Raw genomic sequence first — 25,479 nt, 5'->3', positions numbered from 1 at the left:
CCTACAGCCCCTGCCCCCGCTCACTATGCATATATTATTGGGCCGGCCCAGCGAGAGAAAGGGAGTGCCACCTATACCGTTCATAAAAAGGAGATAATGGACGCCCATCTACCTCTTGAAAGGCCACTCAGGCACCCACTGGTGGCAACATCGAATAATGCAGAAACCACCAAATTACCCCCCTCACCCCCTCCCCCCCCCTCACCCCCATACCCCCTGTATCGGGACTGTATCAGAATTCCATCAATCAATTGTGTGTCTTTTACATCCTCTATTATGCCACCCTCTTGTGGGACGGAGCATAGACTTAGCCCTGATTGAAGGGGTCCCCCCTATCATCAAGACGGCGGGGACTGAAATATGTGCATCACCTCTCCTCCCCCACCTTAGGGGTGGGCAAAGGCATCTCTTTTTCTAATTTGGTTTTCCTGCGGATTCTGCCATCCAAAGTGTGGGCCAGAACCGGTGGGATCCAGCTTCTGATAGCAGCAGAGACTGGGGTAGTTAGCAAAGTTGGTAAGCCTTTGAAGCTTCCCCTTCATGGACTATGCCCCTCCTAGGGGAGAAGGCATGACACCTCTGCCCAGGATGTACTTTGTTTTATTACCCATAAAGCGGTGGGCTCTCTACCCAGGGGTCCAGAAACCTATCTGGGGTGGGAGATGGCGAGCAGCCATTCAGAACTCACACCAGGGCTGGTTGTTTTTCAGGAGGCATCTTTAACCCCTTCGCTGCGGGGGTAATCCCCCCCCGCTGTGCTGGGGGGGAGGGAGGCGCGCACAGCACCCGCATGCTCATGACGAGCTGAGCTTGTCATGAGCTACAGTGCTCCTGTGCTCATGACGAGCTCAGCTCGTCACAGGTGCATTGCTTCCCGTGGAACGCTCAGCACAGCAGGGAAATTTTCCCGCACCCGAGCGTTCCACGGACCATGACGAGCTCAGCTCGTAATGGGCATGCAAAAGGTTAAGATGCCCTCTGAGTGTATTTTACATTAAATCCCACACTGGCATCAGTGTGGGTTTAATGTGCTGAGAAGCTTGGTTCCAAACTTCCCAGCTTTTAGTAAAGCTATTATGGAGATGTGGAGTTCATAATGACCAACTCCTAGACCATATGTTCTGTATGGCTTTACCACAATGTCTAAGAATGGACTTAGACACTGTCAGGGTACAGGGCTCATTCCACTCTACCCCTCACCTTAAGGCTAGGGCACCCTGCTAGAGGGGTGAATTACCTAGGCCTCGGGCAGTGGATTGCAGGCATGGCACACAGGGATGTGTGCCATGTCGACTCTTCACTTTTATGTGCACCATGACACGCGGCCAGCAATGGCTGTGTGTGTGTTTGTGTGTGTGGGGTAAGGTAAGGTGCAAGGGCTCAAAGGGGGGCATAATAGGTGCAGCAGCCCTTAGAAGCCTTGCCTGGTCACAGCGCTCTTGGTACCCACGGTACCTTTTACCAAGGGCCTGCCTGTGGCCAGGGATGTAAATGTAATGTAAATGTAAATTGATACTTGTATAGCGCACTACTCACCCGCCAGGGTCTCAAGGCGCTTGTACGGATACCACTGTGGAACCCATCCTGGCTTTCCTTGTGAGGCGTCCACTCCTGGGCACCCCCAAGGTGGAGGCCAGGCATCCTTAGCGTTGTTGGGGGCGGCCTTTTGTGGAGATTAAGCAAGCTATTGCCCAGAGTTGCAGAGTGGGACTCCATGATTGGAATAGGCACCGAGGCGAGAATTATCAAGTCCGTGGAATTTTGAGCCCAAGACCCACCGAGGCGGGGAATTGAACCCTGGTCCCGGGCTAGACCTCTGCATCAGGGTCTGCCGCTCTAATCATTGAGCCACACTTCTCCATGTGCCAATTGTGTATTCAAAGGTACATTTTCCGAAAAGAACACCGGCCCTAGGATCCTGATTGGCAGGGACCCTGGGCACATCAAGTATTGTTGCATCAGATGTGAGGTAAAAAGTGTGTGTGTGTGTGTGTGTGTGTGGGGGGGGGGGAGGGGGGGGGGGTGACCATGCAAAAAGGGGCACTTTACTACACAAGCCTTGCTATTTCATGGTGCTGAAAAAGAGATGATGAATTATGCTCCATTCTCAGTTAATGAGACTGCACATCTGTGCATAGTGGGTGAACAGGGTAGAGCATGCTCCCAATTTGGAAGAGTGATGTTGCAAAATGTTATTATGTACTTCTAAGCTGACCCTCAGTTTCTCCTTTTGTGGATGCGTGGGTACACTTCATATAAGGAAAATGGGTGCCGTAATTAGAAAGGTTCCTTCTGTTGGATAGGACCACCCTCACATATTCCTTTTTATCCTCCTGCCTCCTCCCTATAAGGATGTTCTGGAAAGTTTCTTCTTTGGCTGCACTCTCTGCCCTCGTAGCCTCTACTGGCTGAGGCAAAAGGCAGGGTGAAACTGATGTCATCGGCTCATGTGGTTGCATTTACCTTTTCATGGTTGTACTCCCTGTCACTCTGTGAGTGACCACATGACGCTACCTAAAAACAATAACCTTTAACTGGGATAATGCCTTTGAAGGGGTTCATGTAAGGAATGTGTCACGAGTGACCATATGCATCATGGTGAAAAAATGCTGAAGGTAAGTTCTTCTTTAAGAGTATGAGCATAATTAATGCAAGTTATATTTTCGGGTTTATTTCATAAAGATCCCATCTAGTCTTTTCTAAATGACTTCAAATGTCTTATGGGAATGTCAGTATGAGAGTATTGCATTGCTTTGATTTGTACGCATTTGAAAACCACCACACACACTTTTTTGATTGTTTAGTACACACGAGCATGAAGAAAGAGCTATCCCCAGTCCCCTGAAACAAAGTGCACTGGTGCAGTGTTGTATCCTGTCGATCTGAAGGTGTTCCTCTGACCCCTTTTAATTACCTCACAATAGATGGGATATAAAAGGTAATGAAAATGAGTAGAATGTCTTGCCTCCGTAGATGTATCATCCCAGAGGCATCTTTGCCTATCCTCAGAGAGGACACTGCACTCTGACACTCCTAATTCCAACAGTACTGTGATCTGCGATCTGTTGAGTCTGACAATCCCATGATTTTTATTGAAAAAATAAAATGAAGACAATGCACCCTTTTGATAATTGTTAGTGGAGACTAGTAGTTACCTCAAGCTTACAAACCTTGGGCATAATACCTTTTGCTGCTGAATTGTTACTCATAAGTAACTTTTCCTTAGATCATTTAAGTTTTTGAGTTTCCCTTTGTACCGTATTTGGTTTAATTTATAGCTCAATTTCCAGTAACGCACATTGGTGTTATTTCGCTCTTTCCAAGATGAGATGTTGCTAAAGGGATTTAATTTATTGGTTGTGAATATTATCTCTGTACTAGGACATGATCTGGCATTACCATCCTTTTCATTTCATGAGGTGGGTGCTTTAGTACCTTTAGGTTTGATGAGATTAATGTCCCAATAGGTTCTGGAGATAGGATTTCATGATGTCTTGTCTCTGGTTTTCTACAGTGGAAGGTGGCCGAAGTAGTCCTGGAAGTGTTCCATAAACTGCTTAGAGAGTACGAACCTCAGCCCGAAGATTTTGTGGACCAGTTAATGGACATACAAGGTAACACATCATTCTCGAGCAAAGGTTGCGACCCTGTTCAATCCGCTTACAGGCCAGTATACTAATGTGCAACATCTGTGCCAAGCAGGCAACGCCCACAGGGCTTCAGACAACAACCCCAACCCCCACCACCTCTCCTCCCACCACCTCACCCCCCCAACCCCCCCCCCCCAAACCCCACCCCCCTCCCACCACCTCCTCTACCACCACCGTGTGTCTCAGCTCGAGCTGTTGTGGGCTCAGCTAGGCAATATCTGGAATATTTTCTCCTGCACGCCTCCGTTTTACACACTTCTTTATAGACTATTAGCATATTTATATACCTTTTGTAAATTGGCTACAGAGGCTTTGTTTTTAACTGGTTCCAGTACCTCATGGGGCCCCGCTCTGCCTATTCCTTACATTTGTATTTTACATTTACTGCCGTAGAGAATGCATTTCTTGAAAAGAAATATAAAGTAGGGTTACTAAAAGAAACATTCTAGCCGTTTGTTGTTTAAAGAGCTTGCAAAGGTCTGCTCTTGATACTAAATAGGGTTATAAATAAAATAGTATGTATTCATTTGTAATGTGACTTTTCTGTCTTTGCTACCTTTAATTATCAGTTATGGATCATTCAGGCACTCTCACACTATCTCATTGCTCACCTTGCTCCTCAGGACTCAGTCTGCCTTTTCTCCGATCCACCTGTCAGGGCCCTGTCCTGCTGACTGCTATTTCTTCCTTGCCTTCAGTGTTGCTCCCTCCGTCACAGGAGGCCTGGTGGTTGGACTCCTGGGGGCGAACCATTTTCACTTCCACTACTGCTGCTCTGCACGTGCTCAACACTCTGTGTGTTGGCCAGGGCTACCCCCGGCCTATAGGATTCCCTTTTGTCTCGCGCCTCCCACGAAGGTGTCTGCTCTGACCTGCGGCACCATATGCTGGATGGTCAGGAGTTAGCTGCATTCATTCTCAGTTCGGCCTTGGATGTCTCTGATTATCTCGCCCGTGCTATTGCGAGTTCTGTGTCCCTCCGCCGCCATGCTTGGCTGCGGGATGGCGTCTTTCCGGAAAATGTTCAGGAGCGTCTTGTTGACCTGCCTTTTGATGGGATTCTTTTATTTAGCACCCACGCGGACTCTGCTATTTAATGACTTGCAGGGCTCTGTCCTCTTCCCCCTCCGTAAGCATCGGCTTGTCGGTCCAGGTGTCTTATGGGAGCCTTTTACCCAAATTTCTTTTTGGGCCTAGCGTTTCGGTTGGCCCGTGTGTGAGACTTGGAATGCCTTGAGGGTCCTTAAGTTGACCCTCTGTACTTTTGGCTGCTCGTACAGCCCTTCAGCTTTTCTGGTGTGTGTTTTTGGATTGTTAGTTAAGCCGTATAGGTCCTCAGGTTGGACCATTTGTGTATCTTTTGACTGATTGGTAAGCCGCCTTTGGTGATTCCCACTGGTCTTTTTATGTTCTTGACCGCTGCTGCGGGTTTCCCTAAGAGGTGTTCCCCTGGTTTGTTTTGGGGACGTGTCATACCCTGGGTGGGGTACTTGTAGGCTATTATATAGCTCTCTCCTAAGCTGGGTGGGTGTGGATACCTTCCCGGGTTCCTCACGTTTCCTGGCATCACTGTACACAGCTTGGTGCAGTCTTTTTTTCTTCCGCCTTAGCCCAGCTTGCTCTGCTCCAGGTTGGCCTAGGCGTGTACCCGTGTGCTCCTGTCCCCTTGCTCTGCTGTAGCTTTGCGCGACTGTGTCTTTCTTCTCACGTATGCACTTCTCGGCTGTGGGGCCGTTCCTGCCTTGTCCCCTGCTTCGGGGCTGATGCCTGTGCAGCTGTCCCCTTCGCTGGGTGTGTTCTCCTGGGACTGGCTCTTCCTCAGTTTCCACGTCTTCTCCTTGGATTTTGCGGTTGGTTCGTTTCTTCCTTTGGTACTCCCTTGGTGCCGTCTGTCCCTCCGGGGGTTCTGTTGGACGCCCTTCACCCCTCGGGTAAGCTTGTGGTTACTTACCTTTGGTAACTATGTGTTCGAGGCATATGGGCTGCAGATGGTACATTTATGAATAGATCGCCATCTGGTGTTGGGCTCGGATGATTGCACTTGTTTTTCTCTTGGAGAAGTCTTTTGTCGTCACAAGACTGGTGACTCCTCCTTGGGTGCTAGTGCGCATGGGCATCGGCTCCATCCTTAGATTGTTTTTTTCCGCCATCGGGTTCGGATGAGGATCGTAGCGCTCCGGATCGACTTCGAGAAAAAGTGATATTTCGGCGCGTATTCCCTTTCCAATTCGACGGTATTGTCATCGAACGCGATTTCATTTCCATTCCGACGCGTTTCGACTCGAACAATAAACATTTTCTTCTACATCGACGAGACCGGGAGGCCTTTCTCAACGTAGTCCAGCCCGGAGTCCATGGAGAGGACTCCATTTAAGAGATGTCCAACGTGTGGTGCTAAGTTCACACACAAGGACCTACATGAGGTGTGCAATCTTTGCCTATCACCTGAACACGAATCCAGGGACTGCGAAGCCTGCTCCTCCAAGTCGACGATTCGAAACCGTCGAGCCCGAAGACACGAGGTATCGAGAATGCAGTCGGAGGCAATCCCGGAGCTTTACGAGGCCCAGCACCCCGTAGAAGAAGAGGAAGATGAGGACAAGTCGGGGTCGGAAGTGGACGAGTCTGATGAAGAAATCAACGCTCAACAAACCGCGAGTGACGACGTCCCCTTACCAAAAAACCGACCCCGTGTGGTACCGATCCCGCCTTCGAGCCCGGTCAGACTACCGAAGAAAGTTTCCGACGCCCCGCCTTCGGGCCCGGCAACGAAACCGAAACACTCGGCCTCCCACCATGTCGGATCCGAGAAACGGTCGACATCGACATCAACACCGAAGCTCCATACAAAGGAAAGCTCGCAGTCGAAACATTACATGTCGAAACCGAAACATGCTTCGACGTCGAAGACTTACTCGACACCGAAAAAATCGGAATCTAGCAAATTCTCGGTGCCGAAAACACAGAACATTGATGGTCAGTAGCAAAGGCACCTTTCGGAACCAAAAACTTCGGTACCGACACAGGAGCAGCAGACAGATCCAAAACAAAAGACTTTGTTTATCGATCCGCAAACTGGCAAAGTGGTGACAAAATTACCTAAAAAGAGGAAGAATGAACAGCTAGATGACAAAGCGCTTCCTCCTAAAAAGAGAACAATGGGGACAAAAACAACTCCTCCCCCTTCTCCTCGACCTAGAGACACCCTCTTCTCCTCTTCCTCACACTATGCCAGCTATTCCTCCACCTTCTACACCAAGACCATCTACACCTCAAACAAATGTAGATAGTGATACAGGGGAGGGAGAACTTCATGGGGATGACAACACTGTCCCAGATGAAGCAGACCCATGGGAGAATTATAATGCAGGGTCAGATGATAACGACCCAGAATTATACCCCTCATAACCTTCACCACCTGATAATACAGGTTTTGCACAACTGATTAATAGGGCAGCAAAATACCATAAGGTAGATTTACACGCAGAACCTCAAATAGAGGATTTCCTGTTAGAAACACTACCTGCTGCACAAAGAACATCAGGAACACTACCTATGCTGAAGGGTCTTCTCAATCACACAGCAGACATATTCAAAGACCCTATGAGGGCTAGGGTATTAAACCCAAGAATTGATAAAAAATATAAGGCAGCCCCAAAGGACCCAATATTTATCAAGGGACAGGCACCTCTGGACTTGCTTGTAGTCACAAACGCTCGTAAAAGAGCAAACTCATTATCTACAGGAGAAGCTCCTCCTCCTGATAAGGAGTCCAAGTTAATAGATGCATCAGGGAAAAGAGTAGCATCCCAAGCAGCAAACAGCTGGCGCATAGCTTATACACAAGCGCTACTTGCACACTATGATAGAGCGCATTATGATGAGTTAGAAAAACTCATTACACATCTCCCTAAGGAACATCGAAAGAGGGCAGACCAGCTCATACAAGAAGGGAAGATAATAACCAACACTTCCATTAAGTGCGCCTTAGACGCGGCAGACACTGCAGCAAGATCCATCAACACCAGTATCATGTTAAGAAGACATGCATGGCTTAGGGTCTCAGGGTTCAAACAAGAAGTACAAACATCCTTATTGAACTAACCTTTTGATCAAAAAACACTTTTCGGCTCAGGTACAGATGAGACTTTAGAAAAGATGAAAAAAGAAACAAATGGCTAAATCAATGGGAGCATTGCAACAGCCAACTCAAAGGGGTTCCTTTTGTAGGTCCACCTACTGAGGAGGGTCAAAGAATATAGGCACAAGCCAGCAATCTACCTCTTTTACGCCAACTTCACCCAGAGGTAATTCAAGAGGCAGTTACAGAGGTAACAACAACGAGGAGAGAGGTCGCGGAAATAACAACAACTGCAACTTCCCAACCCCAGAACAGTCACTTCATACAGCTCCCCCCAGACCATATAACAATGGTCGGGGGACGTCTATCACAGTTCCTACCTGTCTGGGAAAACATCACATCAGACAAGTGGGTGAGACAAATTATCCAACATGGTTATTGCCTACAACTCACAGCTACCCCACCAAACATCCCCCCCCAGACAGCGTCCAATGAGTCAAGATCATCTAAAATTGTTAAAACAGGAAGTACTATCACTGCTACAAAAGCATGCTATAGAGAAGGTTCCAAAACATCAGCAAGGGACAGGAGTATACTCTCTATACTTCCTAATTCCCAAAAAAGACTCGTCTCTAAGACCAATTTTAGACCTCAGACCTCTCAATGCATACATAAATTCGGAACATTTCCACATGGTCACGCTCCAACAAGTACTTCCTTTACTGAAGAAAGGGGACTTTCTTTCTACACTGGATCTAAAAGACGCTTACTTTCACATCCCAATTCACAAAGCTCACAGAAAATACCTCAGGTTTGTAGTAGAAGGACAACATTATCAGTTCAAAGTCCTTCCGTTTGGGGTCACAACAGCACCAAGGGTGTTTACAAAATGCCTAGCAGTGGTTGCAGCACACATAGGAAGACAACAAATGCATGTCTTCCCTTACTTGGACGATTGGCTAATAAAAGCCAAGTCACAAGAAGAATGTCTTCAAAACACACAAAAGACCATTCAATTGCTGCACCAGCTAGGGTTTACGGTGAACTACACAAAATCCCACCTACAACCAAACAAAGTTCAACAATATCTAGGGGCTGCTATAGACACAGAAAGAGCCAAAGTATACCCCAATCCAATCAGGATCCAAACAATGACCACGTTGATCCAAAGATTTCAACCACAACACTCACTAACAGCTCAAGTATTCATGCAGCTGTTAGGGATGATGATGTTAGGGATGATACTGCTAATACCATATGCCAGACTACAAATGCGTCCACTGCAAGAATGTCAGATTACAGATCTGGTGTTGGTAGACGAGCGCACACATCGCTCTCTGAAGTGGTGGAACAGAACAAACATTTCCAAGGGGCGGTCGTTCCTAGAACCGATCCCACAAGTGATACGAACAGCGGATGCATCGCTCACCGGATGAAGAGCGCATATGGAGAAATATACAGTGCAGGGAAAATGGAGTGTACAGAAAAAAAACTGCACATCAATTATCTAGAACTACTAGCAGTGTTTTTAGCATTAAAAGCTTTTCAAATGCAAATCCTCAACAAAGCAGTCCTGATCAGAACAGACAACATGACAGCAAGGTATTATATTCAAAAACAGGGGGGACACACTCTCTCCAACTATCCAGACTAGCGCAGGACATTTGGAGATAGGCCATTCCTTAAAAGATCTATCTGTTAGCCGAACACCTACCAGGAGTTCAAAATCAGATAGCAGACATCCTAAGCAGAGAATCAGAACAAGTACACGAATGGGAACTGCACAACCAAATACTGCAGCCATTCTTCCAAACATGGGGGCAACCAGAGATAGATCTCTTTGCCACTCATCAGTACGCAAACTGCCAGAACTTCGCATCCAGGTACCCACACCACCTGTCCCAGGGCAATGCGTTATGGATAAATTGGTCCAACAAATTTGCTTACGCTTTTCCGCCGTCTCCCACTAATTCCATTAGTGGTTCGAAATGACGATGATACTAGTAGCACCCACGTGGGCAAGACAGCTGTGGTTCACCACGCTACTGCAACTCTCACAGGTGCCACATCAAAAGTTAAGAATATTACCCATGCACCTTACACAGAACCATGAAGAAATAATGCACCCAGATCCCAAACAATTGAACCTAGCGATCTGGCTCCTGAGGTCATAGAATTTGGATACTTAGATTTATCTCCAAACTGTATGGAAATCATTAAGCAAGCAAGAGCATGCTATGCAGCAAAGTGGAAAAGGTTTGCTGTATACTGTAACAGTAACAACATCAACCCTCTGGACGCATCCACTAAAGAGATTATTTGCTATTTACTACACTTGCAGCAAAGTAACCTTGCTTACACCTCTATTAGAGTACATCTTGCAGCTATAGCAGCGTACCTGCAAAACAGACAACATCTTTCCCTGTTTAAAGTGCCAGCAATAAAAGCTTTCATGGAAGGCCTCAAAAGAGTCATTCCACCAAGACTACCGCCTTCCCCAGTCTGGAATCTCAACATAGTACTTACCAGACTAAGGGGACCACCTTATGAACCTATGCATAGGTGTGAAATACAATTCCTCACATGGAAGGTGGCTTTTCTTATAGCTATTACTTCACTCAGAAGAGTAAGTGAATTGCAAGCATTCACAATACAAGAATCATTCCTGCAGTTACACCAAAATAAAGTGGTTCTTAGAACAAACCCAAAATTCTTGCCTAAAGTAATTTCAGCATTCCACATCAATCAGCCAGTGGAACTACCAGTCTTCTTCCCAAAACCACAGCTCCCTGCACCAACTTTCCCCGCTCTCGCCCCAACGACGCTCATAGGTGGTTCACACCTCTTTTGAAAACCCTCAAGCTCGAAGTCCGTCAACTGGAGCGTAAGTGGCGAACAGCCTATTTAGAACAAGACAGGGATAACTATCGCAAGGCTCGCAGGGACTACCAAAAGCTTATCCTGAAACATAAAACCGAATACTTCTCTGAAAAAATCCTCAAAGCCCACAATAAATCCAGAGAACTGTTCAACATAGTGGAAAACCTCAGCACCAGCGACAGAACCTCCCTTCCGATAATCCCCACCCAGGAACTCTGCAACTCACTTAACTCCTTCTTTTTTGATAAAATCTGCACCATCAAACAAAGCATCTCTACCACTCAGCCTCCTTCTGTGCTCAGACATCTTTCATAATCCTGCCACCCTGGACTCATACCCCCCTATTGACAATATTATCCTATCCAAACTTTTTATAAAGGTCAAATCCGGCTCCCCCGATGACATCTGCCCCCCTCACATCCTGAAAGAAGTGGGCACCCATGTCCCCGAGGGCTTACTTCCCTTGTTAAATGGATCACTCACACAAGGGAAAGTCCCAAACAACTTTAAAAAAGCCCTCCTTATTCCCGTTATAAAAAAGATAGGAGCCAACCCGCTAGACCCACTTAACTACAGGCCTATTTCTTTGCTGCCATACTGTGCCAAACTTCTGGAGTCCCATGTTTGTGACAGTATTTCCACATTCCTGGAGAAATCAGAGTACCTTGCACCTAACCAGGCTGGCTTCCGCCCTTGCCATTCGACTGAAGCAGTTATCCTTTCAGTGCAGAATACCTTGAGGCGGAATGCGGACGAGGGGATCCACCAGGCTCTGGTGATGTTGGACCTCTCAGCTGCGTTCGAAACGGTCGACTATACCATCTTGGTCGACCGTGTCGAGCAGGCAGGCCTCAGGGGCCCGGCACTGAGCTGGATCCGCTCGTTCATCTCTGGCCGAACCCAATCGGTTAGACTGGGCACATTTACAGCTCCTACCATATCCACCACCTGCGGAGTACCTCAGGGCTCTTCGTTATCTCCCCTGCTTTTTAATTTGTACCTGCGCCCCCTTTTGTTCTCCCTTAGAAACGCAAAGGTAACCATCTTCAACTATGCAGATGATTTGCAGCTCATCTTTCCTCTTAACACCAAGGACTCAATGGTAGAATTTCAAAACACCATGTCCCACATTCTGAGTTGGATGAGCTGCAATCATTTGAAACTTAACCCAGGCAAGACCGAATTGGTCTTGCCTGGACAGAGTATACATAGTTGGAATCCCAGCTTCTGGCCCTCCTGCATGGGTGCCCCCCCATCTAAGTCACCCTCGGTCAAGAGCCTGGGCATTTACATCAGTGAAGACCTTTCCTTAAAAAAACAGGTGGGAGCAGTCGTGTCCTCCAGTTTTTTCCAGTTGAAAAAAATCAAAAAAATTGCCTGTTTCTTTTCTTCTGCCGCCCTCACTCAGATCGTTATCTCCTTGGTCCTGTCCTGACTGGACTTCTCTAACAGTCTCTATCTCGGGCTCCAAAAGGGAGAGCTTAGACGCCTCCAGCTGGTTCAGAACCAAGCAGCCAGACTTCTCTTGAACATCCCTAGAAGGCAATCAGTCAGACTTGGCCTGAAACAGCTACACTGGTTGCCGGTGGAGCAACGCGTGGCCTTCAAAGCCGGCTGCATTTTATTCAAATCTCTACATGATATTGGTCCCCAATTCACTAGAGACTTATTCCAAAGATACAGCCCTCCCCGCAACCTCCGGTCCACCCATAAATCCCTCCTGATTGTTCCTCCGTACAAAAGGAAACGTCTCGGAGGCAGCTGCTTTGACCACCTTGCAGCTGCCTTCTGGAATTCTCTCCCCCCTTACCTAAAACTAAGCGATAATCTCCTCAGTTTCAGACATCTCCTGAAGACCTGGCTTTTTTCTCAGGCACATTATTGAGCTATTTTTTCTACTAATTGACTTACGCGCCCTGTTCCTTCCTACAGCGCCATGAAGCCTCCGGGCGTACGAGCGCTCAATAAATGACAATTAACATTAACATTAACAGATGGTAGCAGAAAGGGCCCTACATACATTAGATGTCAAAAGGGCAATATTGTACTACATAGAAAGAACACAAACTTTGAGAAAGGCAAAACAACTATTTGTAGCGTTTTCTCCTACACATAAGGGCAACCCTATCTCTAAAGCAGGCATTGCCAGGTGGATTGTAAAATGTATACAAATATGCTACTTAAAAGCAAAAAGGACATTAACTGTTCCTCCTAGAGCTCACTCTACACGTAAACTAGGAACATATAAGGCATTCTTAGGAAACATTCCTCTAGTTGACATATGCAAAGCAGCTACCTGGGTTACACCGCATACCTTCACAAAACACTACTGTGTCGATGTGCAGGCAACACAACAGGCTAGAGTGGGACAAGCTGTACTAAAAACTTTATTTCAGACTGTTGCAACAGACACTGGTGACCACCGCTAGGGAGAGAACTGCTGTATAGTCTATTCATAAATGTACCATCTGCAGCCCATATGCTTTGAACGGAATATGCTACTGACCAGTATGCATCTGTTCTTGGCATAGAGGGCTGCAGAGTGGTACATGCCCTCCCAGCCTCCCCGGAAACCTGTGTCTGTTCCAACACTATCTTATTTAGATACACTTACATGGGCATTTCTATCTGTATTCTATCGTACTACTCCATCTAACCCTACTATGGCAAAACAATCTAAGGATGGAGCCGATGCCCATGCGCACTAGCACCCAAAGGAGGAGTCACCAGTCTTGTGACGACAAAATACTTCTCCAAGAGAAAAACAAGTGCAATCATCCCAGCCCAACACCAGATGGCGATCTATTCATAAATGTACCACTCTGCAGCCCTCTATGCCAAGAACAGATGCATACTGGTAAGTAGCATATTCCACCTGGTAGAGATGATTCTAGCCGCAGATTCCTTCACGGCCTGCCCTTCCTCCCCGTTCTGCGTGGACCTTCAGCTTGGTCTTCTGCACTCTCCTCCTTCCAGGTGGCTTTGTCTTCTGCGAGTGACCTCTTTCACTTCCTCCTTGGCAGGATGCTTCTTTCTGTTTATTGTTCCTCTCCTTCCTTTCTGGTATTTGGACGGTTTGTTGATGTGTTCTTGTGAATCCTTACACCCTGGTTTTTCTAGTGTGGGGCCTACTCCTAATTTTCTCCCTTTTTCTTTGCTTGGGGTTTCTGAGTCCTCTCCAGTCATTTGGGTTGGGGTCTCTTGGCTGTGCCTCAGCCCTTAGCTCTTACAGGGGATGTTGGACCTGGCCCTTCTGGCAGGTTCACCCCTAAACTTTTTGCTGTGACATGTGACTTGGTGTTGGTTGTTTTTGGCTTCTGCGCTCTTTAACACTGTGTCCCAGTGTAAAGTGCGTGCGCTCCCTGAGTACATGTTGTGAGACAGGCCTGCCCTCCCATAGGAATTCATGGGGAATGTATGTGTCCATGGTAGTTCCTGATGTGTGGGGAGTGTAGGGTCGAGTTTGGTATGTGCGAACTCGTGCGATTGAATGCTGCGTGATGATTTGTGCGGCTTTAATGTGTCTAGTGTGGAAGCGCCACTTCTAGAATTTGGCATGTCTGTGTAATAAAGGTGAAGTCTCTGTCTGGCTTGTGATTGGCTGGAGCTGGCTGGTGAGCCTGGCTCCAGGAGTCAGGATGGTTCTGCCCCGGTGGTGAATAGAGAGATTGACAGCCAGATGGGTGGGAGGAGTGCACCTGGGACCTGAATAGGGCTGGGCTTTCCCTACTCAATGCTGGCTCCGCCCCCTGTGGTGCGACTGATGACCCTAGCCTGTGCAGTGAATGGGAAGAGGGGCTGAGCACAACAGAGTGCTCCAAAACCAGTTGCGTCTGGTTTTCCCTTAACCTTGTAGCCTGAGACAAAGGAAAGTGAGTATAAAAAGGGGCTGTGACCCCATGTAAAATGTTCTTCCTGATCCTAACTTGAGGGGGGCCTGCTGCTGCTGCTGGGCGCCAGGAGGACCGCCACTTGGGACTGCCTCCCTGCCTGGAGGGCCCTGTGAGCTGGCCCCTGGGCCCTGCCTTTGCCCCCCTGCCTTCCTAAAGACTTTGTCCCTGAACCTTTGGGACTTCTGTGGCCTGCCAGCGCTTGGGTAGTGCTGGCCTCCCCCTCCAAAATAGCGCGTTGCGCCGCTGGTGCGGCGATCCCTACCTTGAGGGATTCTCCGGCGTGGGGATCCCCCCTTTTGCTTTAGTTCAGTGCGGGTGCCCACTCAGCGTTGGCGTTTTTGTACCTTCATGGAAGCCCACCCCGTTTTATTATTTATTTTACGGGTGCCCACCCCGTCTTGCATCTTTAAGAGGGTGCCTACCCCTCGTTTGCCCGGAAAACGTAACTACCGCCGGCCCGGGGGGATCCCGGGCAGAGTGCTGTGCTCGCCTCCCAACCGCTCTGGGATTGGTCCCCAGCCTCAGGGACTCCCGCTGCGTCATCCCTGGGACGCGCAGGGATTGGTCCAGTCTCGAGGGCTTTCCCGTGCGCACCCAGGAAGCAGGGAAGGTCCCGGAGCAAAGCCAGGAGTTGCAGCCGCCAGCGAGGCCCCGGTGAAGGGGAGCCCCGCCCGCGGCACCAGCGAGACCGCCGAGTCCCCCGGGAAGCAGCCCGAGAAGGAGACAAGGCCTCCAGCAGCCTCCCGAGAGCAGACCGGTGAGTGGAGCAGCCAGGGAGGAGGGGGGCGCGTGAGCGAGGCGCGGTTGTGTGCAGAGCCCAAGAGGGCTCCGGGGGCCATTATTCCACGAGTCCCCCGAGCCGGACTCCAACCCAAGAGTCTGTCGATTTCGGAGACAACAAGGCTCCCGGGGGCATTTCTGAGTGATAGAGTGGCCCGAGAGGCAGCGGGCCGCTCCCACGGTGATCTCCACATCCAGAGGCCATATTTTATTTTAGCGCCAGTAAGGCTCCCTCTTGGAGGGACATTTTGTATTCAGAGCCCCGTGGCTCCAACATAGTTTTTGGGGGCATTTCAGAGGGTAGAGCGGCCCCGGTTGGCAGCGGGCAGCTCCCCCAGTGTGGGGCACAGTTATTTCAGAGCCCACGAAGCCCCCACATTGTTTTGGGCACTATTGTTTATTCAGAGCCCCAGAAGGCGAGCCAGGAGGCACGCTGATGCCAGGCTCAGTTCCCCAGCTGCCCAGTACTTCGTGGGCAGCTGCTTCGTTTAGGCCCTTGCGCATTCTTCTTTGGCTGCCTGCGCAGCCAGCCTAGACATTCTGGACATTGGGCCTGCAAGCCCCTGAGAGGCCAGGTTGGCCTGGGGTCCGTCCTGTGAGTTTTTGGCGCAAATGTGATACTTGCCTACTGTGATTTCTACATCATGTGTAATGCCTTTATGCCTATACCTTTAAATGTATGTTTATGCTTAGGAGGTTGTTTTTCCCAGTATAGGTTATGCAAGTGAGTTCATGGCTCCCTGCTTTATATATGCCTAAGGTGGTTAGGGATGCGGAGTGTGTTCCTACCTTTTACCAGTGGTTACTGGTTGTGTGCTACATTTGCTATTTGATGCTACAATTATTTCTATGTTCTAAGTGCTATTTCTGCAAAGTGCTATTTCTACCAAGTGCTAGTTCTAAAAGTCCTTATTCCTGACAGTGGCCCACGTGGCCCTGTTCGTGTATATAATCCCCAGTAAATTCCGCCCGTGCCAGTGGCACAGTGTACATGGTATGTTTATTATCTAATGCGGTAGGTATAATACGAAGACTATTTTTATATATAACCTTGTGTGGAGTTCCTTTTGTGGGGGGCATGGGATGTTGTTGTTGGGTGCGTGCGCAAATACTTAACATACACTGCCTCCGGGATCAGCCTTGCTGCTCGTGTCGCGTTCCTAAGGGGTGAGCAGGGGTTATCTTTGGAGTGTAACTTACTTGCCCTAACTAGAGTGGTGGTTTCTGCCTGACTTTGGCGCAAGCCTTAGCCAACCCGAAATCCCATTTCTCACAGGGGATATGACACTTGAGGGTGTTGTCTTGGTATAAATTGTTGTTACTCATCTGTTCCGGTCTTGTTGCCCTTCACTGTTATAGATTGTGTTTGCAGACTTTCTGTTGTCTGCTGTGACATTTTTCTCATGTTTTTTTGCCTCCAGGGAGGATATCACCTTTGGTTGCAAGGTTGCTTCTCAGAGGGGTGCTCTGCTCTTTCTGTTTTACTGATTTTTTTGCACACTGTTCCCATACTCTCACAGTTTTGTTTGTGATGGCTCAGCGTTGTGGCGCAGAAAAGTTCTCTGAAGAAAACTGAAGTTAGCTCGCCGGGGTGGGACTTATGTAACCTCGCTGACGTTGCGTCCGCAGGTGACCTCAGGGCGGAGTCACGTTGTGCAGTCCCCTGGCGCGCAGGGATGCCGTGGCAAAAAAAATTCGGATCCAGTCTCACACCTGGGGATAATTCTACGTTAAGGAATCTGCAGCTAGAATCTTCTCTACCAGATTATCGTTGCCACATGAGTAGAGAGGTCAAAGTTCATAACAATCAGTTAATATTATTATTCCCACAAAAAGACTGGTTTTAGAGCCTTAAATAGCACCACAATGAAAATGTACCTATGCCAATCGTTTTGGCGCAACAAAAAATAATACTGTGAGTGTACTAGAGTCCGAAATTGAAATATAGGATTGATGGACTCTACGAAATGTGGGCACTTTCAAACCCCACAAGCATATTTCACCCTTATGTTTCGCAAACATCACTAATTTCACAGTATTGGAAAGACATTAGTAGGATAAATATTGTATCAGGGTGTTATTTAACTCTGGCAACTAAAAAATTTTTTTCAGTGACTTAGTAAAATGAAAGTTTCTAAGAAAGAACAAACCGCTGTAGCCAGGGCAAAATGTTATAGTGGCAACAAATGATAATTTAAAAAAAAATGGAAGTCTACCAGCAAGCTACTGAGTTGGTAAACCCAGCACAAATTGAAAAAGATTTGCTCAAGTTCAGCGGTGATTAGAAAGTCACCACTTGTTGACCAGACCTTCGGTGGTCTTACCTTACATTTGAGGCAGTTCTCACGGAAGACAACCTGCTGCCAAACCCACCTACCCCTCACCCCCAAAGAAGAGGAACCATAGAGAAGGAAGTCGGTGTGACCTCCGTGGATACAGATTGCCCAGCTTCAAAGAGGCTACTGAATCACATCTTCACCCTCATGCTACTTTGTGTAGGCAGGCAGGCCGGCATTTCCTCCAGAGGGGGAAACCTGTTGCCAAACAGTTTTCCCATAGGAATAGCAAATATGCTGGGTATACCCCAGAGGTGGGCCCAAGGTTCCTCACAGGGGAAGAAGGCTCGCACCATCGTAGTCTAGGAAATGGAGATATCTGGTGATTGTTTGGTGGCTAAACCCCCAGCATCTAATGTAAAGTGGGAAGGGTAGCTTCGTAGGAACTATTGCCAAATTCTCTAGGGAGTCTTCCCCACCCACAAATGAGATGTTGGCATAAAAGTGGCACTCCCGACCAGAGTCCTCGTACCCCTACTAGACTGGAAAAAGACATGAGGAGGGCTGCCCTTATCCAGTATTGGGGTATCTTTCATAGATTCACATGCCTGAATCATTCCCCGTCATCGAGGCGGGAGTCCCACGGTAAAAATATATACAATAGCAGTGCCTAAAAACTTTCTTGTAGTAGGCTGGAAAGCCTGAAGGCCTAGCTAGGACCAAAACTTAGCAGCCTATCTACCTCATTATGTAAAAAGACCTGAAATAGTAGCCTCACCCAATCAGCTGTCCTCACCCTCTAGAACCTTCCCAGCCCAGGCAGTTCTCCTCAGATTTTCCCAGCACAAGTGAGAATAAGTATCCATAAAATAGAACTGCCCTGCCGGGGAGGAGGGTGGGTGCATGTGAATCTATGAAAGATACCAATACTGGATAACCGTAGTTACAGGTAAGTAACTTGTTTTCTTATCCAGTATTGGGGTATCTTTCATAGATTCACATGCCTGAATCAGAGTAGCAAGCAGTGACATCATGTCTGTCGTTAGAGGAAGGTGGGAGACAAAATAAATCGTATACACCCCCACACAACCTGGAAGGTTATAGAGCACAAACTTGTTTACATAACATATGCATCAAAAACCTTCATAAAGTACATCACAGATTAGGACAGCGTTAGAAAAGAATAAAACATCATAATGAAATACATATGCTTAAAACAGTCAAATGAAGAAAAACTATAAAGAGTCTAACCTTAGTGAAGAAGATGCTGCAGCACCGCTTCCCCAACTGCTGTATCATCATGAGTTGCCGACTGCAGACAGTAGTGCTTTGTAAATGTGTGCACACTTTTCCACGTAGCAGCTCGGCAAATGTTCTCCAGCATCACTCCAGCGAAGAGGGCCGTGGACGCCGACATTGTTCTGGTGGAATGCGCTTTAACCTTTCTTGCCAAAGGTTTGTTAGCTTTGTCATGACAGAAGAGAATGGTAGATGACAACCATCTAGCTATAGTTGCCTTTGTTACAGCCTGACCCAAGGTGGCTTGACCATAAGCAACAAAGCGTTGATTAGATTTGCGTATGTCCTTTGTTTTTTGAAGATAAAACTTTAAACACCGTTTCACATCTAGGGAATGTAAAACTTTCTCCGTCGGAGTTTTAGGATCCGGGAAAAAAGTTTTGAGCTTGACAGGCTGATTGATGTGAAATTGGGTCGGCACCTTTGGGATGAATCTTGGGTTGGTCCTAAGCGTCACAAAGTCTCTAGAAAATTGCAAGAATGGGTGTGCAATTGTGAAGGGCTGTATCTCACTGACTCTGCGGGCAGAGGTGAGAGCCAGTAAAATCGCCACTTTCCAAGTTAGAAACTTCAGCTTCGCTTTATGAATAGGTTCAAAGGGCCTCTTCAGAAGTTGGGACAACACAATATTAAGATCCCATTCAGGAGGAGGAGGCCGAACTGGAGGAAAAGCTCGGAAGAGCCCTTTAAGGAATTGTTTGATCAAAGATCATGAACAGAAAGATGGTTTGTTGGAACACTTTCTGAATCTGGATATTGCCGCCAGATGTACTTTAATGGACGAGAAAGCCAGTCCTGTTCTAGCTAAGGACAGCAGATAAGGAAGGATGTCCTCACGTGGAGCTTGGAGTGGATGAACATTATTTTCTCTACACCAAGAACAGAACCGTTTCCACTTACGATGTTGGTGGCCGACCCCCAAGGCGTTTGTCTCTACTGTCTGGAGCGTGACCATGTTCCGACTGTCTTGCCATGGCTCTGAAGGCTTTGCGGAAGCGGTCCCGAAAGCTGCTGGAGGCCCGGCAGTCATCACCACGCCTTTTGAGGTCCAGGGGACGTTCAAAGGACTGACCGTGGAGCCACCATCACCGCTCCTCGGGGTTAAAGTCTTCGCCCTCGGAATCGGGTCAGAGACGTCATAAGAAAAAGTAAAAGAAGTGTGTTCGCTCTCCGATGTCCCCCCGTCTGTCTTCGGACGCTGACGAGTGGGCCACAGGTTCTTCCTCTGCGGCTCCGTTGGAGCCTGGGAGTCTTGCGGACTACCCACACTATCCGGGTCTGTCGGCGACTCCAGCCCAGGTGCAAGAGTTTCTTTCCGCCATGGACAGCCTTTTCAGGCCTAGGGCTCCAGCCAGCGCGCCTATGGGCCCTGTGGTCCCTATGGAGGGCCCTTGCTTGCCGCCAGCGGCGGCTCTGGCCCCTCAAGGTCCTCTGCTGGTGGCTCTGGCACCACAGGGTCTTCCGCCGGTGGCTCTGGCCCCGGCACCCCCTGCGGCTCCGTTCCCGGCGCTGCCATGGGCTCAGTTTGTCCCATCTCCGCCCTTGCCCAAGTTTCCGGGCAATTTTACCCCGTCTTGGGACCCAAATTGGGACATGGAGCCGGATCGGCGCCGACTGGCACAGTTCCCAGAGCCGTTGGAGCATTTATTTTCTCCTGTGCCTCCTCTGCCCCTGCCGCCTGTACCTCGGGCCGTGGAGGAGGGGGATGACTGGAAGGGGTCGGAGGACCCTCTTGCTCAGTAGTGCGAGTCTGAACACAAGTAGGCAGAGGAATTGGAGGATGCAGGTGGCCTTGAACTCTCCTCTGAGCCGGGATTTATGTCCTCCCGCTGTCATGAAGGAGAGCGCCACATATACTGTGGTGCTCCGTAGAGCAGCTGAGGCCCTTGACCGCGATCTGCCTATTGTCACTCATAAGACGAACCTCCTTACTGAAGTGCTTCAGCCTGCGGCAAGTTCTATTGGTCCTCTGCTTCCGTTCAATGAGGCCTTGACAGATGTTTTGTTGGGCACCTAGTCTAGACCAGCCACAGGGGTTCCTGTGGATCAGAACGTGGCCAGGCGTCAACACCCGACACCGGGTGACCCTGTCTTTTTAACAAATCATCTGATTCCGGAGAGCCAGGTCATCCAGGCCTCCTCTTCCCAAAGTTAGTTCCCTCCCGTCCCGCCAGATAAGGAATCGAAAAAGCTGGATCAGTTTGGCAAGAGGTCATTTTCCCCTGCCAGCTTGGGGCTGCGGTCAGTCAACACCACATGCCTCTTGGGCCGCTACTCTCAAGCTCACAGGGGCACATACACTGCCCCAGTGCCCGGAAGAGGTTCAGGCTGTACTTGCCCAAGCTGTTGCAAAGGGGAAGGATGCCGTGAACTGCGCCATTCAGTGTGGGCTGGACACCGCAGACTCTTTAGGGAGAACGATCTCCACAACAGTGGCCCTGCACCACCATGCCTGGCTGCGGTCCACTGGGTTTTCGGGGTATATCCAGAGTTCCCTCATGAACATGCCTTTTGATGGTACTCGCCTGTTTGGCGATGAGGCAGACAGTGCGATGGAGCGTTTCAAGGACTATCGGGCTACGGCCAAGTCCTTGGGTCTCTCCACCACACACCCGGCCACGTCTACCTTTCGTGGCCACGGAAGGGGCGCCCCTACACGTTTGTTCAGCCAGAAGCCTGCACAGGACCAACTTCTGCGCAGCTGCTGGTGTGGAGGCTGCTGTGGGGGCACAGGGGACCAGCGTGCGGGTCAGTCCACCTCCCCTCCCCCAGCATCCGCCTGAAAGCCTTCCTAGTCCAAGCTTTGGGGTGCACCCAATGCCGGTGGGCGGCAGGATTCCACATCACCTCCCTCACTGGCGTTCTGTCACTTTGGACAGGTGGGTGCTGCAAATTGTCCGAAGGGGTTACTCTCCCCCCCTTAGTCTGCCCCCACAGCCATGCCACCTCAGTTCCACCGCATGTCGTGGGATCACTTAGTTCTTCTCCAACAGGAAGTTATGGTCCTCTTGGCCAAGAGGGCCATTGAGAGCGTTCCTGGGCCAGAAGTAGGACGTGGCTGTTATTCCCACTACTTTCTGGACCCCAAGAAGGACAAATGGGGCCTGCGCCCCATCTTGGTCCTCAGGAACATCATCGCTTCCTCCAGAAGGAGAAGTTCAAGAGGTTGACTCTGGCTCAGGTCTTGGCTGCCCTCGACCCTGGAGACTGGATGGTAGCGTTGGACTTGCAGAACGCATATTATCACATCCCTGTCCTGCCGGCCCACCGGCGTTACCTGCGGTTCACGGTAATCCAGGAGCATTTTTAATTTTCCGTGCTCCCCTTTGGCCTTACCAGCGCCCCTCAGGGGTTCACGAAAGTGATGGCGGTGGTCGCATCTCATCTGCGCAGGTCAGGGGTGTCAGTCTCCCCCTACCTCGATGACTGGTTGTTGAAGGCGGGCTCGCCCCAGGCAGTCTTCACCCATCTCCAGACTACGGCCGACCTCCTGCATTTGCTGGGGTTTTCCATCAACGTGCCTAAGTCGCACCTTAGTCCCTCTCAGAAGCTCCCCTTCATTGGAGCGGTTCTGGATTCAACGCTGTTTCGGTTTATACTCCCGAGCAATGAGTCCAGGATATTCAGGCTATGATTCCGATCTTTCAGCCTCTATCCCGAGTTTCGGTCAGGATGACCCTCTGGCTCCTGGGCCTGATGGCCTCCTGCAACCTGCTAGTGCAACCTGCCAGATGGCATATGCAGGCTCTGCAGTGGGACCTGAAGTTTCAGTGGGCACAGATTCAGGGCAACCTGTCCGATCACGTCCAGATCTCAGAGGGCACTGCACGCCAATTGCAGTGGTGGCTCACAAATCTCGATTGGGTCCATGGCAGATCCCTCTCCCTTCCCCAACCGGAGCACACAGTGGCGACTGATGCTTCCCTCCTGGGATGGGGGGGCCACTTTGGAGAAGCGGAGATTGGAGGCCTCTGGTCTCAGGCGGAGTCCCGCCTCCATATGAATCTTTTGGAGCTTCAAGGGATCCGACTGGTACTGAAAGCATTTCTTCCCTCTGTCTGGGTAAGTGTAGTGCAGGTGTCCACGGACAACACCACCGCCATGTGGTATTGCTACAAACACAGGTGGGGTGGGGTCGTGGACCCTATGTCAGGAGGCTCTGCACCTCTGGACATGGCTGGAACATCAAGGCATTACCTTGGTGGTTCAACACCTGGCAGGTTCTCCGAAAGCCAGGGCGGACAAACTCAGCAGCTGGTGCTTGATAGATCACGAATGGCGTATGAACTCAGACGTGGCGCAAAGTCTCTTTCTACAGTGGGGAGAGCCTTGGTTAGATCTATTCGCCACTGAAGAGAACACGCAATGTCATCAGTTCTGTGCGTTGGAATTTCCAAGGCGGCACTCGCTCAGCCACGCTTTTAGTCGCGAATGGAGTTGCATGCAGTTGTACGCCTTTCCACCAATACCACTTCTGCCCAGAGTGCTGAAGAAGATTCGGCACGACCAGGCCCAAGTCATCCTTGTGGCTCCGGATTGAGCAAGAAGATACTGGTATCCCGAGCTACTCAGCATGGCGATCGATCCCCCGAGCTGACTGCCTCTTCGGTAATTTTCTCCTGTCGCAGCAGCAGGGGATGGTCCTCCACCCAAACCTGTCCAGCCTCCACGTCCATGCGTGGAGATTTAGAGGCGACAGTTGACAACCTTCGATCTTGCTCCCGAAGTCTGTGATGTCATTCTGGCTGCTTGGCGTCCCTCCACTAAAACGGTATACGCCTGCAGGTGGAACAAATTTGTAGCATGGTCCACAGGGAACTCTGTGGATCCCCTTTCTGCCCCTCTTTCGGAGGTCCTTCTGTTCCTTCCATCTTTGGCCCAGCAGGGCTCCGCTCTGTGTACTATCAAAGGTTATCTTTCGGCCTTATCCGCATTTCTACAGCTTCCAGATCAGCCTTCCCTTTTTAAGTCCCCGGTTATTAACCGATTCCTGAAAGGCATTCCGCACACGTTTCCTCCCGTGCAGTTCATAATGCCTCAATGGGACTCCTTCTCTTGACATATCTGATGTGCACTCCCTGTGGGCCCTTCAGAACTGTCCTTTGCGTCTTCTCCCTCTCAAGACGGCTTTCCTGGTAGCTATTACCTCTGCCAGAAGATTGAGTGAGCTCCAGGCTCTTTCTTCCAAACCTCCATTCCTTTCTGTTCATCCGGACAAAGTGGTTTTGAGGACCCGTCCATCTTTCTTGCCAAAGGTTGTACCGTCCTTCCACATTGAGCAGACCATTACTTTGCCCACCTTCTTTCCGCCTCCGCATCCTTCAAAAAATGAAGAGAGGCTCCACCGTCTATACCCAAAACATGCGCTCTCTTCCTATCTGAAGCGCACACAACAGTTCCGGGTGGATGACCAGCTGTTTGTTGGCTAGGTGGGTGCCAAAAAAGGTCTGGCTGTGCACAAACGGACCATTTCTCGGTGAGTCGTTCTGTGCATCAAAGCTTGTTACTCGTTGGCTAAAAAGAGCCTACTGTCGGATTGCATGCCCATGCCACAGCAGCCACTACTGCCTATGGACGCGGTGTTCCCCTGCAGGACATTTGTCAGGCAGCTACGTGGGCCTCCCTGCACGTTTACCAAGCATTACTGTCTTGACAGTCAAGTCAGAAGAGGCGGCTTCTTTGGCCGTTCTGTTTTCCGTGACTTTCTGGTGTAATCTTGTTCCTCGATCCCACCACCGGGGGTTTGTATTGCTGGGGTATCTATTCTAAGGTAATGAATCTATCACTAATGTGTTTTTCAAAAACACAAGTTACTACTTGCGTAACAATATATCTGTAAGAGACATTAGTTAGTGATAGATTCCTTATCCCCTCACCCATCCTCCCTGTGCTGTGAACTGATTCCTAGGGTTAAGGTTATCCCATTCAGGGCCCTAGTTTCATGGTACCAATGGTCCGTTTCTTGTATGGCTCTGCGTTCCTGGTGCGGAAAGTCATGTACAGAACTGACGTCAGCGTGCATGGGTGGTGCCTAAGTAGCCTCTGTGACGTCATTTTGGTGCTTATGACGCCAGCGACTGACACGGAGCCGCACAACACCTCCTACCGACTCTAAGGGGTACTGCTGACGAAAAACTTTCAGGACCCAGTCTGATGCCTGGGGATATTCTAAGGTACAGAATCTATCACTAACTAATGTCTCTTACAGATATATCATTACACAAGTAGTAACTTGTGCGATAAGTGCACTGAGGACCCTAAGACTGACTCCAACAGGTAAACTGCCCCTTTGGAACCCAGTAGCCCTGTGACCGGCCCTAGCCTGTTGTGGCTAGTCCAAGAGGATACTAATAGGTGTTTTAGCCCATTGGTTACTAACTATTGCAACAATTTATTACATCCAGTATATTGAAGGTAAAGTATTTACTTATCTTTGAAAAATCACGTCTCCGGTTCCTCCTGATAGATTGTAGCTTCGGTTTCTAGTTTAAGAAAAAAATACTCTATTGTTATAAACTAGTGTTGAATTTTTGTGTCTTGTTTCTTATCTGTTGTTTTTGTAATTATAAATGTTTTACACTTGTTCCTTTGACTAAGCCTGAATGCTCTGTGCCACAGCT

General features: G+C 49.1%; 1 protein-coding gene across 1 annotated transcript in view; it reads left to right on the top strand.

Annotated features, from left to right (window-relative positions):
* NUP205 (nucleoporin 205) overlaps nt 1-25,479 on the top strand; it is a 967,082-nt gene that overhangs the window by 380,294 nt on the left and 561,309 nt on the right. Inside the window, exon 16 of the mRNA XM_086952983.1 lies at nt 3,515-3,614. Coding sequence (XP_086809109.1) covers nt 3,515-3,614 — 100 coding nt within the window. The remainder of the gene's footprint in view (nt 1-3,514; nt 3,615-25,479) is intronic.

Source organism: Lissotriton vulgaris, chromosome 1_2, assembly GCF_964263255.1.
Source record: "Lissotriton vulgaris chromosome 1_2, aLisVul1.2, whole genome shotgun sequence".
In the NCBI taxonomy this organism is placed as follows: Eukaryota; Metazoa; Chordata; class Amphibia; order Caudata; family Salamandridae; genus Lissotriton; species Lissotriton vulgaris.
The sequence above is the reverse complement of the archived record's forward strand: the minus strand, read 5'-3'. Positions and strand labels throughout refer to the sequence as shown.